A 20,910-nucleotide genomic window follows, 5' to 3' on the forward strand; every position below is an offset into this window, starting at 1 on the left:
ACTAGGCGTACAAAAATATGTGTATAAAAAAGTAAAAATTAGGGCAATTCATTAATTTCAAGTACTTTTTGGATGTGCAATGTCTATTTAGCCCTTTATGAAATTTTCATTTTTGAATTTCAAAATTTACTTCTCTATCTTTTATTATTGGCCATCCAATTAATTACCACTAACTCTTTAACCTATCATGCTCCATCAATTATTCAATCAATAAGAGATTATCCCATCATTTATTTAACCTATCAAAGCTCATTATTCCTTTAACCTATCAAAGTCTACCATTACTCTAACCAAGAATGATATATCTCAACCTCTAATTCCATAACTATTCTCAAGCAAGGAACTCCATAACCCATCTGAAACATCTTCTTCATGTATCCATTTTTTACTTCTTTTTTTTTGAAATCATATTTATATTTTCCATCTCATACACCTTTCAAGTTCTACAACAATGGGAGATGATTTGATTTTCACAAGAGAAAAGAAAAAAGAAAAAATGTTATGTTATCTCTAAAATCAAACAGAATAATCCGAATAATTCAAAAATAAAAATTGAACCGAATCAAATTTTCTACTAAAATTGAACTGAATTTTCGAATTAAATTGGTCTAGTCGATTATTTCAGTGTGAACTAAATAATGACTTATTAATTATGATGGGGGAGGTCCTGCAGAAAAATAGCTTGACGCCAGGATGATAAAAATGTTAACACCCTCATTCTTATTACTTTTTCAAAGAGAGAGGCGCTTTTTCATCTTCTTAACCCAAAATGGTTGGGGAGAGGAAAAGTTCCTTTTTTGGGGTACTTTAGGGAACAAATCCAATGGAGATGAAGTGTGGCCTATCTTGATCATAGTTGCTTGTTTTATGATCTAATTGAGTAATATTTATTTGATTATTTGATCTAATTGTTAACAGTTACTTGATTAGTTTATCTAATTGATTATAATCTAATTTATTATAGTTACTTGATTTATGATCTAATTGATTAAGTGGTCCAATTTTCATAAAAGAGAGAAAAAAAGGACAAATATTATGTTATCTCCAAAACTAAATTGAATAAACTAAAAAAAAATTCAAAAATAAAAACTAAACCGAATTGAATTTCTAAAAAAACTAGACCGAATTTTTGAATTAATTATGTTCAATTAGTCGGTTATTTCAGTTTGAATCGTATAATGCACAACTCTATTTAATTGATTAATTGATTATGATGTAATTAATCATAATTACTTGATTTATGATCTAATTGATTTTGATCTACTTGATTAATTGATGAAATACCTTATAGTACTTGATTATGACCTAATTGTTAATAGTTATTTGATTAATCGATGTAACTGATTATGATATAATTGATTATAGTTACTTAATTTATAATCTAATTGACTATGATCTACCAGTTAATTGATAAAATATTCAATAGTACTTAATTATAATGCAATTGATCATAATTAATTAATTTTATGATCTAATTGAGCATAGTTACTTTATTTATGATATAATTGATTATGCGATCCGATTTTTACAATAGGAAAAAAAAGGAAAATATCATGTTTTCTTGTAAACAGAACAAAACAAATCAAAAATTCATAAATAAAAATTGAATCGCATCAATTTCTACAAAAACTAAATCGAATTTAGAATTAATTCGATTCGGTTGATTATTTTGATTTAAACCGAATAATGCTCACCCTTATCTAATTAATTATGATGTAATGGATTATAGTTACTTGATTACAATCTAATTCATTATAATCTACTTGATTAATTGATAAAATATATTATAGTACTTGATGATGATGTAATTTTTTTTTTTACTTGCTTTGATGATGATGTAATTGATTATAATTACTTGATTTATGATATAATTGATTATGTATACTTTTTTTATTGGTAAATATCTGATAGTAATTAATTACGATGTAATTAATCATAAGTACTTGATTTTTTATCTAATTAATTATGATATACTTGATTAATTGATAAAATAGCCTATAATACTTGATTATGATGTAATTGATTATAGTTACTTGATTTATGATCTAATTGACTATGATTTACTTGATTAATTTATAAAATATCTGATTGTGCTTGATTATGATCTTATTAATTATAATTACTTGACTTATTATCTACTTGATTAATTAATAAAATACATAATAGTACTTGATTATCATCTAATTAGTCATAGTTACTTGATTTAAGATCTAATTGATTAATTGATCTAATTGTTAATAGTGACTTGATTAATTTATCCAATTGACTATGTTGTAAATGATCATAGTCACTTGATTTATGATCTAATTTGATTAATAATTACTTTATTAATTGATCTAATTGTTAATAATTACTTGATTAATTGATCTAATTGATTATAATCTAATTGATCATTATTGCTTAATTTATTATCTAATTGGTTCACTGGTTACTTGCCTGGTTCAGATGGGTCAACTCCAGTTTGCTAAATAAGTGATTGAAACTTGAACTAAACTTGTCATTGGCTCGGTTCTAAATAAAATGGGTCTGGCCGATCTAATCCAGTTCAATCCCAACAATATTGTATAAATCAATTGTGATTGGTTGAATTTTTGATGTGATTAGACATAATTGGTTGAGAGATTAGTGAGAGCTATTGATTGGTAAAAAATTTGGTAGGATGTGATTGTTAAGAAATTGGTGAGAGCTAATTAATCAAATAAGATGAGGGCTATGATTAGTTAGATTTTGGGGAAAAAAAAAATAATTTAGAGTTTAATGACATAAGAGTGAAGTGAACATTTCATTTCATTTGTACAGTTTTTGTAAGCTTTTTTTTTTTTCTACACCAAACATTTTGCTTTGAAAAAAGGCCCGCTTATGAGGAGAACTGTGATAATTTATTAAATGAGATTTAGGGCCTAGCCTTTGTGGTATAAGCTGTTGTCCCAAAATAGTCCAACAGGGGGGTAAATTAGACTTAAATAATTTTTCGGCGCTTGCTTGTAGCTTAATGAAAAATTATGGCTTTGTTCAACTAGGTGCTCCTATATATATAGTGAAAGTGATATGTGTTTCAAGAATGTGTCCCTAAATTGCAATTCAAGCATCAATCAATATTTATAGCAATTTTTGACATAACATGCATCACAAAATATTTAACTAATCTCTCAACCTACTCAATATATCATCAAGTATAACAACTCAATCTATTCAATCAACATTCAATATCATGCATAGAAATTAAATTACACAAAAATAAAGAGATTAAGGTTAGAAAAATCAAACACAATGATTTTTATAGTGGTTCGGCTTAACTAGCCTACATCCACTCTCTCAAAGAACCCTCTTTGAGTCTTCTCTTCACTATTTGCTCTTTTAAAGGCAAGAGATCAAAAGCTCTTTACAACTTTTCAACACCAAGCTTTTACCAAGGTAGCTTGAACCCTTAACAAGTGCTATCTCAAGCACTCACAATCACAAGCTTCAGTAGGAGCTTGTACAACCTCTCTTGAATGCAATTTAATGTTTTAACACTCACTATCACTCAACACAAATCAAACTATAAAGAAGAGATGAGTTGATTTGCCAATTGTAGCTCAAACACTTTAAAGCTTTTGAATGAAAGCAATAAATGAAAAATCAAGATTGGAGTGCAATTGTAAGCTTTCATCAAGTGTAAAATGGAGTAAAGAAAGTGTATTTATAGTCCCAAATCATTTTAAACTGTTTGAAACCTTTTTGGAATGTTATACACCCTGTTCTAGGCAAAATAGCAGTTATTTTGTCTTTTTGTACGAAGTAGAGCAACTCTGATCATTTAGCAAACTAATGAAATTTTTGGTGACAGTAGTAAACTTAGTTAGCAAACTATAATTTTAGCAAACACATTAGCAAACTAATATTTTAGCAAACTAATTTACTAGATGCCTATTTCAAATTGTAATCTTTAAAAAATCTAATTTAGACCTTAAGAGAAATATATATTCCAATAGCAATATCCAATAGAAAATTTTATAAAGTATTTGAAAGAAAAATTAATTTTGAGCTCCATTTGACTAAAACTTTCATATATTCTTTTTACACAAGTCCTAAGACTCAATTCCTAACTCTATGACTTTCATACCTTTACTTCGAGTCTAAGCTTTCATAATCTTGTTCTTTTTCAACTTGGATTCATCTTGAGATGCCTTTGAGTGCCCTTCCTCCTTAGATGCAACCTCAAAGATTCTTCATGAATAAGAGAAAGAATCTACATATCACTTAAAATTGAGTTAGATAGATTCTAATTGAGTTTTGTTATCATCAAAATCAATGCTCATTTTGAGCTACACGGGGTCAACAATCTCCCCCTTTTTTATGATGACAAAACTCAATTGAATCATCAATCAATAATAAATAAAAGTGTGCGCAAGTTTATGTATAACCAAGCATGTTAGTATGCGGGAATTACTCCCCCTAAATGTATGCACACAAGTTTTTTAAAAAATAAAAGTATTAATAGCTATACAAAACTCCCCCTGAATTTATGCTACAAGAAATATTCATGAGATATCCACAATTTCAATATGCAAAATGTTAAACTTAATAGTTTGCACACATAAGCCACAATAGTTTGCATGCATACTTTTATAACATAAGCATACATCCATTTTCAAAATATTTCAAAATATAAACGCAAATTCATTCTCCAAAACAAAAGAATACAAAGCACACATCCATTCTCCCCCTTTTTGTCATCATCCAAAAAGGAAACAGGAGATATTAATCCAAAAAGAACCAAGTAAGCACAAACTGAAAAACAATAAGGTAAATAGTAGAAAACTGAAAAACCATTCAACAATAGTAGCAAACATATTAATAAACTAAAAAAACAGATCATATTCTAAATATTAAGTCTTTTGCTCCTTCAAATAGCTTTGGAAGGCACTATCTTCTTCTTGGAGGGTTTGGAAGCAGGTGGCTGAGAAACTTGGTCAGCCAAAGACTCATGCTCCTATGATTCATCCTCATCAGATGGGCTTTGAAGAGCAGCAGCCAGAGTTTGATATGGATTGGACACTGTAGACTTAGCTCTTTTCTTGCTCTTCTTAGCCTAAGAAGCTTCAGCTGCAGAAGGTTTAGGTGGAGCACTCTCCTCCTGGTTCTTTAGAGAATCTTCCTTCTTTTGGGTGGACTCCACTACTGGTTCTACAATTTGTTCACTCTCAAGTTCAACATGAGGTTCAACTACAGGTTCTTCAATCTGTTCACTATCATGTTCAACAATAGATTTAACTGCAGGTTCTACAACCTGTTCACTATCATATTTTACAGCAGGTTCAACTACAGGTTTTGTAACCTGTTCACTTTCATGCTCTACAGCAGCAGTAGACTCACCAAGCCTAGTGCCTCCACACTCAACATTACCATGATCAAATGCACTACCATAATGAGTAGAAGGATCACCTGCATGTGCATCGGTCTCAACTCTGGTTGCAAAATTAGTTCCCTGTGCCTGCTTAAGATCTGCAATCTGTTTCTTTAACTCCTCATTTTAAGTAAGTAAATGACTTACTTTGTAATCAACAATATCCACAAATTTTCTCAGAAGTTCAATAGATTGATTTGATGTACTGAATTTCTCATTAATAAATGTTCTTAGCCCTTGAAGCTCACTCATAATCTCACTTTTGGAATCTGAATCAACTTTAGCTTTAGAAGATCCACCTTTTTCAAAACATTTCTTTCTGCCATCAGTATCATAATGAATTTCTCTAAGCACAATTAAATCTGCCCTAGAACTCTCCTTAGAGACATTTATATCCAATTCTCTAAACAAGGCAGTTAAGAGGTGTGCATAGGTTAATTTACCAATCCCATAAGTTTTACACATATTCTTGAAAATCAGATAGGCCAATTTCATTCTCACTTTATTAACAATATGCCACATGATGCACATATCCAAATAGCTCAAATATCCATAGCTACCAGATTTAGGACAAAATATATAATTCACCATACTGTGAATAATCTTAATGTGTTGAAGGGCTTTAGTGCTAGTGGATTTTTCACTAGTGGCAGTGTTGGCAGGAAAAACTTCACTTTGAAATTCAGTCAAATTAAAACCTGGTACTCTAGCAACATCTCTATGAGCAAAGATTCTATTTCCATCATTCGGCAATTTTAAGGCTTTAGCAATCAACTCAACAGAAACCTCATACGCTCTGTCATTCAAAGAAACCTTAAATCTGTCTTTTTCATCGATAATTTTTAAAGTTCTATAAAATTCTTGGACTAGCCTAGGATAATAAATATCAGTGCATTCACACACAGTCAGCCATTCTTAAAATTCTAAGAGTTCCTTAAATTGAAAATCAACCTGATCAAAACTATCCCATTTTATGAACTTACAGTATAGAAGCGCTTTGTCAACAAGAGAGCCCGATGATTTTGAAGCACCCTTTTCGCTCTAAATGTCAATCCCATGCACTTTCCTTCCCCTTTTCTTTTCTGGTGCCGTCATCGCAGGTTCGACTTCCTCAGATGGGTCAAAGGATACACTGTTGGACTCAGTTACTGGTGTTTTCCTCTTTTCTTTCAATTTCTTCTTTAAGGCAGTAACAAGGAGTTCTTCAGATGAAGAAGAGGATGGCGAGGCTGCAGCTGGGGTTTTTCTTTTGGTGCGAGCCATGAATGGTGAATTAGAAGTAATGAGGTATCGGGAAAATTGGGTTCCGACGCAATGAGAAATGAGTGAGGAATTAAAGAGTGAGAGAGGTGCTCGAAGTAGATGGGTCGGTATAATGAAGAAAAATTTGATGAAAAAAAAATGGATAAGATTTGTACCGAGAACCGATAAGAAGGTGAGAGAGGAGTTGGATATGGCAAGAGAAAAAAAAACTGAAGGGATGAGGTTTCGTGCAGCAGTGGATGAAAATTTGATTTTTCTTGAGTCCCGCACTTTCCCTCTTGTAGTTTACTTTATTTGAATTTTATTTTTATTTTAATGTGTGTGTGTATATATATATATATATATATATATATATATATATATATATGTAAATGAGTAAGTACATTGATTGGCGAGTAGAAAGTTCAAAGCACAGACACTTTTTGACTTAAAATTTGAATAGTACACGATACAGCAAACTAATTTTAGGCACGCAATAGTAGTATACAACTTAGTAAACTAATTTTCACAAGTACAAAAATAAGTTAGCTACTGTTATATAGAGTTTTCTTAGCAAATTAATATCACAGCAAATTACTCACACATTAGATAATATGCAAATATATTGAATCTATATGAATTGAATTTCAAGCAAGTGGTTCACTCATGCTAATTTCCCTTCCAATTTTGCAAAAAGTTTCCTCATTGAGTGGTTTTGTAAAAATATCTGCAAGTTGATTTTCAGAAGCAATAAATTCAATTTTGATATCTCTATTTTGAACATGATCTCTAATAAAATGATGTCTGATCTCAATATGTTTTGTTCTTGAATGTTGGACTAGATTTTTGATCAAGTTTATGGCACTTGTGTTGTCACACTTAATTGGAACAAGATTATATTTTAAACCAAAATCTTCCAATTGTTGTTTCATCCATAAAATTTGAGCAACACAACTACCAGCAGCTATATGTTTAGCCTCGGCTGTAGACAGAGCCACTGAAGTTTGTTTCTTACTGTACCAAGAAACAAGTGCAAAACTAAGAAATTGACAAGTACCTGAAGTACTTTTTCTAACCAATCTACTTCTAGCAAAATCTGAATCACTATAATCAACAAGATCGAATGATTCACATTTTGGATACCATAAACCAATTGAGTGTGTGTCAATGAGGTATTTTAAAATTCTTTTAACTGCACTTAGATGGGATTCTTTTGGACATGATTGAAATCTTGCACACAAGCAAACACTAAAATGTATGTCTGGTCTAGATGCAGTAAGATATAAGAGAGAGCTAATCATACCTCTATAAAGCTTTGTATCTACTAGCTTTGTATCTACTTCTTTACCTTTTTCATCATTGTCCATTTTAATTGTTGAACTCATCAGAGTGCCAATGCTCTTCAAATCTTCCATTTTAAATTACTTTGATTGATTTATGAAGATGTCATCTTTCATTTGCTTAATTTGAAGTCCAAGGAAGAATGTGAGCTCTCCCATCATGCTCATCTCAAATTCATTCTGCATAATCTTAGAAAATTTCTTGCAAAGAGATTCTTTAGTAGCACCAAAAATTATATCATCAACATATATTTGCACAATAAGCATATCATGATGATGCTTTTTAACAAAAAGTGTTGTGTTCACTTTGCCTCTTTGGAAATCATTTTGTAAAAAGAATTTACTAAGTCTCTTATACCATGCTCTAGGAGCTTGTTTTAAATCATATAAAGCTTTAGTAATTTTATAAACATGATTTGGATGCTCATGATTTTCAAAGCCCGGAGGTTGTGCAACATACACTTCCTCATCAATATAATCATTTAAAAATGCGCTCTTGACATTCATTTGATAAAGCATAAAATCCTTATAACATGCAAAGGCACATAACATTCTAATGGCTTCAATTCTAGCAATCGGAGTAAAGGTTTCATCAAAATCAATACCTTCCTCTTGGTTGTAGCCTTCAGCCACTAGTCTAACTTTGTTTCTAACAACATTGCCTTTTTCATCCATTTTGTTTCTAAAAACCCATTTAGTACCAATAATTGAATGATTTTTAGGTTTAGAAACTAAATTCCAAACTTTATTTCTCTCAAATTGATTGAGTTCTTCTTGCATGGCAAGAATCCAACTTTCATCATTTTGAGCTTTTTCAAAACATTTAGGTTCAATTTGTGAAATAAAGGCAACATTACCAAAATATTTTCTCAATTGTGCTCTAGTCATCATCCTTTGAGATGGATCATCAATGATGTCTTCTTGGGGATGATTTCTATGAAATCTCCATTCTTTAGGTAAATCTTCATGTTGGGGTTCATTCACTTGTAATTCTTCCAAATTTGGCATTTTTTCATTGATTTGATCATTGTTGGCATTATGGACATCTATTGTAGTAACTCCTTGAGTTTCTTCATCTTTGTCATCAATTTGTTCCATTTCTCGACTTGATTTTACATTATCTTTTCCAAACACCCGCTCATTATTGTCATAAAAAACATCTTTCCTTCTAATAGAAGGGTTAGCCTCATCAAACAAAATATGAATAGTTTCCTCAATAACTAATGTTCTTCTATTAAACACCCTATATGCTTTACTCTTTGTTGAGTACCCAAGAAAGATTCCTTCATCAGATGTAGTATCAAATTTCTTCAAGTTATCCTTCTTGTTATTTAAGATATAGCACTTACATCCAAATGCTCTAAAATATGAAATATTTGGTTTTCTTCCTTTCCAAAGCTCATAGGGGGGTCTTTTTCAAAATTGGTCTAATCAAAATTCTATTTAACATATAGCAAGAAGTATTAATAGCTTCAGCCCAAAAATACTTTGGCAAATTATTTTCATTTAATATGGTTCTAGTCATTTCTTGCAAAGTCCTATTTTTCCTTTCTACAACCCCATTTTGTTGTGGAGTTCTAGGAGCTAAAAAGTTATGGTTGATTCAATGTTTATCATAATATTTCTCAAATAAATGATTTTCAAATTCAGTTCCATGATCACTCCTTATAGATGTGATGCAAAAACCTTTTTCGTTCTGAACCATTTTACTAAAAGAGGTGAGTTTCTCAAAAGTTTCATCTTTGTGAGCAAGGAAGAATGTCCATGTATATCTTGAATAGTCATCAACAATAACTAAAACATATGTCTTCCCACTAAGACTAGTAAGAGACACCGGTCCAAACAAATCAAGATGAAACAATTCTAATGGCCTAGTGGTAGAAACAATATTTTTAGATTTAAAAGATGCTCTAGTATGCTTTCCTAGTGCACATGCCCTACATTGAAATTCATTTTCATAGTTAATCTTAGGAAGACGTTTAACAAGTTCTTTCTTAGACAATTTTGAGAGTGTATGCATGCTTGCATGTCCTAATCTTCTATGCCATAAATAACTAAAATTATCAAAAGATACTAGACATGTACCATGATTCGTTTCAAAGTTATTTATGTCAAGCAAGTAAACATTATTAGATCAATTGGCAATGAATAATGTGTCATTATTTAAGTTATTGATTGTACAATGAGAAGAATTGAACTTTACCTCAAAACCTTTATCACAAAGTTAGCTTACACTTAGCAAGTTGTATTTCAACCCTTCAATAAGTGACACATCTTCAATGTAAGGTTTGGTTCCAATTGTGCCATTTCCAATTATTTTTTCTTTTCTTTTATCTCCAAATTTCACATGTTCTCCATCTACCATTTTGATTTTTGAAAACTTGTCCTTTTCAAGGATCATGTGTTTTGAACAACCACTATCTATATACCATTTTTCATTTTCCTTCATCCCTTTGAAACAAACCTGAAATTTAATCATTTAGGTTTAGGTACCCAAGCAACTTTGGGTCCTTGGGGGTTAGTGACTTTAGGTAAGATTCCCTTTGGCACCCATACCTTCTTTACCTTAAGAAAACCCTTCCTAAGTGCACAAGAACTAATAATATGACCTCTTTTATTGCAATAATAACATGAGACATTAGGCAAAGAGGATGTAGATGCTTTAATGAAATGATTCTTGTATTTACCATAGTTCATGAAACTGTCAAAACCAATTCCATATTTTTCATCTGAAATTCTTTGGTTTCCAAGAAGTACATCTAGAGTTTCTTTTCCTTTTGTAAATTTTGCCAAATCATTTGTCAAAGATTCTATTTTAGCTTCAAGAACCTTATTTTTCTCAATGAGCTTTTCACAAGTTTCTTTTGTCACTTGATTCATCATTTGAAGATTCTTCACTGTTGCTCCATACAACTTTCATAGCTTTCTTACTATTGTCTTCTTTTCCTTTCTTCTTTTTGAGCAATGGACATTTGGGCTTGACATGTCCTGATTTGTGACATTCATAACATATAATTTCTTCTTTTGATTCCTTGAAACGTTTATCCTTGGGAGTATACTTTTTCAAGAATTTCTTGTATTTACTTCCTCCTTTCTTGAAAGCTCTTTTGAATTTTCTTGCAAGCATAGCCATTTCATCATCATCATCACTTGAAGCACTTGAGTTGTCACTTGAGTCAACTTTAAGTACAACTCCTTTCTTCTTCTCTTCATCCTTATTTGACTTGAGAGCAATGCTTTTCTTCTTCTTTTGCTCATTTTCAACTTCATTTTTCTTATATACCATCTCATGTGCAATGAGAGATCCAATGAGTTCATCATAGGTAAATGTTCTAAAATCCTTGGTATCTTGGATAACCGTAGTCTTTGCTTCCCAAGATTTTGGAAGTGATCTAAGAATTTTCTTCACAAGTTCGGCTTCCTCAAATCTTTTACCAAGTGCTTTGAGAAGATTAATAAGATTCGTAAACCTTGTACTCATATCTGCAATTGATTCACCTGGTTTCATCTCAAATAGCTCATAATCTCGGATAAGGAGGTTTGCTTTGGATTCCTTGACGACATCCGTTCCTTCATAGGTGACCTCAAGCTTATCCCAAATTTCCTTAGCAGTTTGACATCCTGAAACACGATTGTATTCATTAAGGTTAAGTGAGCAATGCAAAATATTAATAGCTTTAGCATTTACAGAAATTTTCTTCCAATCATTGTCATCGTATTCATCTTCATTTTTCGGAACTTTAGTATTTCCTTGACCATTTTTTTGAGGAACATATGGACCATTTTTAATAATTCTCCATGCATCAATATCCATAGATTGTATGAAATTTCTCATTCTAAATTTCCAAAATGAGTAATTAGTGCCATTGAAAAGTGGTGGTCTAGTAATTGAGTAGCCTTCAGCTAGTGGTGCGGGTATACCGACAGTGTTGCTAGATGAACTAGCTATTGGGGATCACTCCAAGGTTGTGACACCTTAAGCAAGAGAGACAAGCTCTGATACCAATTTGTTGTCCCAAAATAGTCCAAGAGGGGGGTGAATTAAACTTAAACAATTTTTCGGCCCTTGCTTATAGCCTAATGAAAAATTATGGTTTTGTTCAACTAGGTGCTCATATATATATAGTGAAAGTGATATGTGTTTCAAGAATGTGTCCCTAAATTGCAATTCAAGCCACAATCAATATTTATAACAATTTTGGACATAACATGCATAACAAAATATTCAACTAATTTCTCAACCTACTCAATATATCATCAAGTATATCAACTCAATCTATTCAATCAACATTTAATACCATGCATAGAAATTAAACTATACAAAAATAAAGAGATTAAGGTTAGAGAAATTAAACACAATAATTTTTATAGTGGTTCGACTTAACTAGCCTACATCCACTCTCTCAAAGAACCCTCTTTGAGTCTTCTCTCCACTATTTTCTCTTTTAAAGGCAAGAGACCAAAAACCCTTTACAACTTTTTCAACACCAAGCTTTTACCAAGGTAGCTTGAACCCTTAACAAGTGCTATCTCAAGCACTCATACTTACAAGCTTCAATAGGTGCTTGTACAATCTCTCTTAAATGCAATTTAATATTTTAACACTCATTCTCACTCAATACAAATCAAACTATAAAGAAGAGATGAGTTGATTTGCCAATGGTAGCTCAAACACTTTAAAGCTCTTGAATGAAAGCAATAAATGAAAAATCAAGATTGGAGTGTAATTGTAAGCTTTCATCAAGTGTAAAATGGAGTAAAGAAAGTGTATTTATAGTCCCAAATTATTTTAAACTGTTTGAAACCTTTTTGGAATGTTATACACTATGTTATAGGCAAAATAGCCGTTATTTTGTCTTTTTGTACGAAGTAGAGCAAGTCTGATCATTTAGCAAACTAATGAAATTTTTGGCGACAGTAGTAAACTTAGTTAACAAAATACAATTTTAGCAAACACATTAGCAAACTAATATTTTAGCAAACAAGTTAGCAAACAAATTTACCAGATGCCTGTTTCAAATTGTAATCTTTAAAAAATCTAATTTAGACCTTAAGAGAAATATATATTTCAATAGCAATATCCAAGGTCATGATGAGAGAAAAATTTATAAAGTATTTGAAAGAAAAATTAATTTTGAGCTCCATTTGACTAAAACTTTCATATATTCTTTTTATACAAGTCCTAAGACTCAATTTCTAACTCTATGACTTTCATACCTTTACTTCGAGTCTTAGCTTTCATAATCTTATTCTTTTTCAACTTGGATTCATCTTGAGATGCCTTTGAGTGCCCTTCTTCCTTAGATACAACCTCAAAGATTCTTCATGGATAAGAGAAAGAATCTACACATCACTTAAAATTGAGTTAGATAGATTCTAGTTGAGTTTTGTTATCATCAAAATCAATGCTCATTTTGAGCTACACAGGGTCAACATAAGCAAAGACGCAGTGGGCCTTTGAATGGACAAAAATAATTGGAGATTAACTACTTAAAAACTGCAGCCATAATTTGATTACATAATTAAGTCTTGGACAACTATTCCGAAACTAACAATATCATCTGCAAACATGGCTTCATATCTGTATTAACCTCGTAAACAAATTTAGATTTTCTTTAAATATAAATGTATACATTTTTATTTCACAAAACACCAAATCCATGGATCCACCATTAGGATTTGTTTTCAGGATTTTGTGATAGCCAATATCTCCATCTCAAGTTAACCTAGGAGAGAATTATGATCCTATCTTCAGTTAAATCTATACTTGTCAACTTTCATCAATATTATGATTAAAAGAAAATTGCCAACTGAATTGAGTTTTTTTATCAGCCTTCCATTAATTATGAGAATTGTTTCATTTTCATCCATCATCTTTAATTTATTATTAAAAAAATTTTAATTTTTAATTTTATTTTACAAAAAACCATTTAATCTACAATAATAAGTTTTTAGATTGAAAAGAATAAAATTAATCTTTATCCCTCTGTCTCAAAGATAATAGAATCACTATTTTATCACCCTCTCTTTTTCTCTCTCTTATGCCTATGATTAAATGATCTCTGTCACTTAATAACAATTGCTTTATTTACATGGAGGGATCTCTTAGTCGAAAAAATTATATAGTATTACAATAATTTCATGTTAGCATGTGACATGAAATAATAAACATATATTATTTAGACAAATATATAAATATAGTTTTATTTTAAAAAAAATTATAAAGTGGTTATAAAATTATGAGACCCACCAATACATATATATTTACTCATTAAGATGCACATATACTTACATATTAACTTACTATTAAATTGTAATTTCATGCGCTTTACTATATAATTTTTCTTCACTGTCGTGTTCATGCAAATGGCTGTGGACAGACCCTTGGTCAACATGTGGAAAATTCTAACCGTAATCTACAATCTATGTATATTATAAAAATTAAAATATAATCCAATAGAATATTCAAGGATCGAAGAGCATCTTTTACTATAATTACCATGCCACCCTTAATTATGAAATTACGACTACAATGCGAGAAATTATATTATATTCTTTTTAAGAGATTCTTTTTAAGAGAAATACTCTTATTATTTTATGTAAGATTAATACATAAAATTAACTCATAAAATAATAAATTAATTACAATGACAGCTAAATGATAAAGTAATTATAATTTTAATTTATTATTATATAATTAATTTTTTAAAAAAAGTGATTTGTTTTTTGTTATGGTGATAGCTCAAACCATTTGGCTCCACCTTAATCATGAAATCTAATTATATATATATATATATAAGAAAATAATAGTTTATTCTATAGATTGTACGTATAAGATATGATTAATATGACTAAAATTTTATTTATTACATATTTCAAAAGTTTTTGAATTATAACAAATTTTAATGCAAATAAAACGTGCACAATACTAAAATTATTTTATTGAGACTAAAAATTTTAACTCAAAAATTTATTTATTGTCTTTATATGTTTTTAAAAATAAATAATCATTTATCTCATTTATTATTATCCCTAAATATAATTAAAGACATATATAGAAATAAATATATATTTGACACTAATTTAACATTCAGAGATAAATATATTTATTTATATTAATAATTTATAAAGACAGAAAAAGATCTCCCTTTTCATTTTAACAAATTATATTATTTGCCTCTAAATTTATTTTTAAAGACAAATTAAATTAACTTTAATAAATTTACTTTTAGAATCAAATAAATTTATCTCTAATAATATTATATAAAAATAAACATTTATTTATCTTTAATAATATAATATTTATTTATTACTAAAATTTAAATAAAATTTATTTAAATTACTAAAAATAATAAATATTATTTAAAATAAATAAATATAATTAAAAAAAATAAGAATCCTGTATTCAAACCTCACTCAAGTCCTTAAAAAAATAATATGGGACATTATTTTTTTATATAAATTATCATGTTCTTAATTTATAATTCAGAATTTTAAATTTTAATTCATCATATAAATACTTTACTATAATAAAAAATTAATACTACATTATATTGCATAATTAAATTTTATTATATTTATTATAGTGTATAAATTTAATTAAAAATAACAATTATAAATAAATAAATAAATTTAAATCTTCTTCAAATTTAAAACTATACATTTTTATTTCATAAAATATCAAATTCATGAATCTATTATTAGGATTTGTTTTCAAAATTTTATGAGAGCGAATTCTCAAATTAATGCAGGAGATATAACTAAGATCCAATCTTCTTTTAATTCTGTCCTTGTCAACTTTTATCAATGGGAGAAGTACGGTTCACACTTGGCGGCTGGAGTAGGAGTGTCAACTTCTGAAAATACAAGGGAAGACATTTGTCTGTTATGTTTTTTTTCTCTTATATATATATATATATATATATATATATATATATATATATATATTTTTGTTGCAAGTTGTTATATTTTTAACATAATTATTTAGGAGACACTTGGACCGGCTACTTGTATGGGTTTCCCACAAAAAAATCTTTACCTGGTAACCTACCCTCTTCAAAGTCTTGCCTCTCCATTCAGATATCGTTCTTTTCCTTGATCTCTCTCAAACTCTAAATCTTAACTGTAGTGTCCCTGCAACTCTGATGGCTTCCTGCTTAGGGTGTTGTTTTGGAAACACGAGTACTGATAAACATGGCAGCACTGACAAAAAAGGTAATTTTTTAACTAGCGAGTCCCAAGTATTAGTCCCATGGAGATGTGTTTCATCCTCTTCTTTGAATTTGCTTTATGTTGTAAAGATTTTGTTAAACTTTTAATATACCCATTTCAAGTAACTTCAATTTCTTGTGTTTTGAATTTCTGGGTTCTTGTTTGAACTGATTGTTGGTACAAAATTATGCAAGTTTTTGGATCTGCTGGTGGAAGAAACAAGGATCTGAAATGGGTTTTGTTTGGTGTTAACAAGAATGCTGGTTTAGGATCATTCTTTGATCTGTTTATCTTTGAATAAAAATCTGTAAAGCATTTTCAAAAGTTAATTACAGAGTTGTGATATGAAGCAACCTGAAATAAAATCCAATCCATGTACTTGATGATAGGGGAAGGTAAGAGCTTTGGGCAGACAGACAGACAGAGAGTGTTCTGTGGGTTACAAAAACAGGGCAGTTTGTCTCAGGAAAACAAATATTCCTTTTCTATGGAAGGGATCTATTTCACAATTAAAAAAAAAAGTCACTGGGGACTAATTACTAGGAGTTGCGTGTAGAAATGAAAGTAGGCTTTTAAATTATACTTCAAGTATTAGTCCCAAGTAATTTCTTATTAGTTTGATGAAGGAATCGTCTTTTAGAAGTTATTTAGATTTTTGGTGGACAGGTCCACTATCTTTTCTTTTTGCTCACAATTTTCTCTCTTTTCACTTTGAGGCGTGTTATGAATTGTTCAGATGGTGGATCTACATTACCGGCACTCCAACCAGTGACATCACCTCACCACTCACCAGTTATGGATCAGATTGAATCTAGCTCTGTAGTTCAGCATCAAGAGAATCAAGGTTATTGCCATAGAGGCCCTTCAATTGTACTTCTATTTTATTCTCCATAATGGTCCATTTCTTATGAGTTCCGCGAAGGAATCGTTTTTAATATGTTTGGTGGACAGATCCACCATCTTTTCTCTTTTCTCACAATTTTCTTTATCTTTTGACTTCGAGGCGTGTTATGAATTGTTCAGATGGTGGATCTACATTACCAGCACTCCAACCAGTGTCATCACCTCACCACTCACCAGTTATAGATCAGATTGAATCTAGCTCTGCAGTTCAGGATCAAGAGAATCAAGGTTAGTGCCATAGAGGCCCTTCAATTGTACTTCTATTTTATTCTCCATAATGGTCCATTTCTTATGAGTTCCGCGAAGGAATCGTTTTTAATATGTTTGGTGGACAGATCCACCATCTTTTCTCTTTTCTCACAATTTTCTTTCTCTTTTGACTTTGAGGCGTGTTATGAATTGTTCAGATGGTGGATCTACATTACCAGCACTCCAACCAGTGTCATCACCTCACCACTCACCAGTTATAGATCAGATTGAATCTAGCTCTGCAGTTCAGGATCAAGAGAATCAAGGTTAGTGCCATAGAGGCCCTTCAATTGTACTTCTATTTTATGCTCCACGATGCTCCATTTCTGGATGTGTATATATGGGTTAAATGACGGAATCGTTTTTCAGAAGTTATTTAGATTTTTGGTGGACAGATCCACGATCTGTACTCTTTTATCACAGTTTTCCTTCTCTTCTGACTTTGAGGTGTATTATAAATTTTCAGACGGTGGATCTATGTTACCTACACCCCAGCCAACTCCACCACCTCACGTCTCACCGGTTATACATCCGATTGAATCTAGCTCAGTAGTTCATGATCAGGAGAATCAAGGTCATGCTTCTACCTCTGAGAACCATCAAGCGTATGAGCTGAAGAAATATAACTTTGAACAACTAGCAGCAGCTACTGGTCATTTCTCCAACAACTTTCTACTTGGCGAGGGTTCTTTTGGTCAAGTCTACAAGGGAAAGCTAGATGGTAAAGTCGTAGCTATCAAAAAACTTAAAAGAACACAGGAACAGCATGAAAAGCCCCAAAAAAATTTGGAGGAGATTGAGGTCCTTAGAAATGTAAGTCATCCACATATTGTTAAGCTGGAAGGGTACTGCAATGAACAAGCTAATAAATTGCTTGTTTTAGAATATGTTCGCAATAAGTCCTTGAATTTTCATTTGCATGGTAAGTCCCTTTTCAAGCCTTCAAATATTCATACATATCACTATCTGGGCATAGCTGTAAATATGGTATTACGATCTTATGATATATAGAAGGAAAGGAGCTCTTGGCGTGGGACAACAGAATGAAAATTGCAATCGGCTCTGCTAAAGGGATTCAATATCTGCATGAAGGCTGTGAGTAATCAATAATTTATTTGCTACTTGCTAGGCTATAATAATTAAATGTTGAGGCTTGATGTAATTTCATTTTTTTTTTGTTGGTGTTATTAATCAATTTCATGTTAAGGGAAATTCTTGCGTAGGTCTAGTCTATCATGAATTCAAGACATAAAATTATAAATAGATTTCACCATACATTTTGTGTTTTGGATTCATGGTAAATCGAATCTAGAAAAAAAAAAAATCTTCATGTTAAACTTTTCTAATCTCACATAATCCATGTGTATATGTTCAGGTGATCCTAAAATTATACACCGAGATATCAAGTCCGCGAATATACTCGTTGACGATGAATTCCAGCCAAAGGTATTTAGAATAGTTTGATTTAAAAAAAAATTAAAATTTTGGCATTTAAATTCTAAGTTAAATTCTAAAAGTTTCTTTTTAAAAGGCATTGGAAAAACTGTACATATCTAAACTCATTAATTTTGGATGTAAGTTTACTTTATTGTATTTGATATTAAATTATGTGCCAAAATAAATCTCCTAATCTATTTACATAATTTTTGTTTAGGTAGCAGATTTCTCACTCGCCATATTTTTGCCGATTTCTGATGATATTACTCACATCAGTAGTAGTATGATGAAGGGAACTAACGTGTAAGACACAAAATTTCTTTCTTGTTATTAATTATATTTTACATTGCTATTAATTAGGATTTACTTTTTGAATAATTACAACATATGAAAATAAAACAATAACAAATTGAATAGCACCAATTTTTTGGGCTTCCCTAGCAAAGAATTTCATTTAAGAAAAAAAAATATTAACTATATCTTTTGTTATATGCAGTTATGCAGATCCAGAGCATTCTCCTTTCCAAAAAGTTTCTGAGAAGTCAGATATTTATTCTTTTGGTGTTGTACTTTTAGAATTAATTATCGGGAAAAAGCCTTCTGCGACAAATTTTAACATCATTGAATGGGTACGACAATTTTTGTTAATAGATTACAATATTACTGCAATTTAATATTTTTATGTATAAACAAATAAATTATTGACTTTTTTTTTTTAATTTAGTTTGATAATTAAAATATAATTTTTTTTATTTAATGAACGTAAACAAATAATATATTAAAAATATAAGTGAACTTATATGGTTTTCATAATTCAGATATGTAGTTCTATAGGCTTGAGTTTTGACCAATTATTTTATTAGATAATTCTCAAAATTAAAATATATTTACTAATATGTGAGTTAATTCACAATTAGTAATATGTTAGAAATTTATCAAAGCTTAATTCTGATGGAAAAAACTAACGAATGTATGTATATATATATATATATATATTTTTTTAATATTTAGGTAAGAACCCGAATTGAGTCAGCTTTGAGAAAAGGAAAATATGAAGATCTTGTTGATTCCAAATTAACAAGTTATCCAGCAGAAGAAATGAAACGCGTGATTTATTGTGCTATAGCTTCTATATTTAAACCTTCAAAGTTTCGTCCAAAAATGAAAGAGGTAAGAAGTTAGCGCACACATGCGCATATATATATATATATATATATATATATATATATATATATATTGCATAACTTTTTTAACATTGCTAGATTATGCTATGCAGATCATTGAAGTTCTTGAAGGGACTATACCTCCAGAGCAGATATGGGATTGGAAAGATAATAAATTCTTACACGGTACTAAAAAAAAGTTTCATTTCTGATAAAAATTCTGACATATTTTTTTCTACATTTTTTATTCATTTTATTTATAGAAAAATTAAATATTAGGTCACTGAATTTTTCACTTTTTATTTAGTTACAAATTTTCAATTGTAAAACTTTAATTTAATTAGAATAAATTAAAGTTTTAATTTTAACCATATTATAATAAATTGAAATTTATAATCAAATTAAAATTGAGTAGAAATTTTTTTTTATAGTTATTTTTTTATTGAGATATTTTGTATTTTAATATATATATATATATATATATATATATATATATATAATGATGATTTTTTCTAGCAATTCATTTATGGTGGTTTTTAAGAAAAAAATATATTTAATTAAAAACAAAGTCACCGTGCTATAAAAAAATCATTTTAGAATCTCCCACTTATAGTTATGGAAGCATTTCTCTCGAGTGATCTATTGGACTTAATTTTTGATGAACTTTTCCTTTAACAAGTTGTCCTTTATCTTACACCAGAATCTCTAATTTATCCTTCTCTTCCTTTATCCAGATAACGCTAAGGCTAACGGATCTCATCATGAAGACCATCTCCAGCATATGGTGCAGAAGCCTCGCTTCGGAAGCTAATGATGGCATTGAGCCGAGAGAATTCACCTACCAAGAACATACAGCGGCAGCTAAAGGTTCCTCCATGAACATTGGAGAAACTCCATCTAATGGCACTGAGAATTTTCAAGATTATCAACCGAGGAAATTTTCTTATGAAGAACTAGTTACAGTGACTGATGGTTT

The 20,910-nt window shown here is 30.1% G+C and overlaps 1 protein-coding gene across 4 annotated transcripts; it reads left to right on the plus strand.

Annotated features, from left to right (window-relative positions):
* The first annotated feature begins 15,974 nt into the window (after positions 1-15,974).
* LOC131176322 (proline-rich receptor-like protein kinase PERK1) lies at positions 15,975-20,885 on the plus strand. Of its 4 annotated transcripts, none has more exons than XM_058141353.1 (12): positions 15,975-16,185; positions 16,919-17,026; positions 17,206-17,313; positions 17,493-17,600; positions 17,801-18,256; positions 18,346-18,429; positions 18,710-18,780; positions 18,989-19,074; positions 19,268-19,400; positions 19,783-19,941; positions 20,048-20,120; positions 20,669-20,885. In XM_058141353.1, the coding sequence occupies exons 1-12, from the start codon at positions 16,116-16,118 to the stop codon at positions 20,743-20,745; spliced, it is 1,533 nt and encodes a 510-aa protein (XP_057997336.1). In that variant the 5' UTR covers positions 15,975-16,115; the 3' UTR covers positions 20,746-20,885. The 4 variants fall into 4 exon arrangements, with proteins under 4 accessions (XP_057997336.1, XP_057997337.1, XP_057997338.1 ...); XM_058141354.1 differs by having other exon boundaries at positions 18,349-18,429; XM_058141355.1 differs by lacking the exon at positions 15,975-16,185 and having other exon boundaries at positions 16,913-17,026; positions 17,186-17,313.
* Positions 20,886-20,910: the final 25 nt, after the last annotated feature.

This window comes from Hevea brasiliensis, unplaced genomic scaffold, assembly GCF_030052815.1.
Source record: "Hevea brasiliensis isolate MT/VB/25A 57/8 unplaced genomic scaffold, ASM3005281v1 Scaf1, whole genome shotgun sequence".
NCBI lineage: Eukaryota > Viridiplantae > Streptophyta > Magnoliopsida > Malpighiales > Euphorbiaceae > Hevea > Hevea brasiliensis.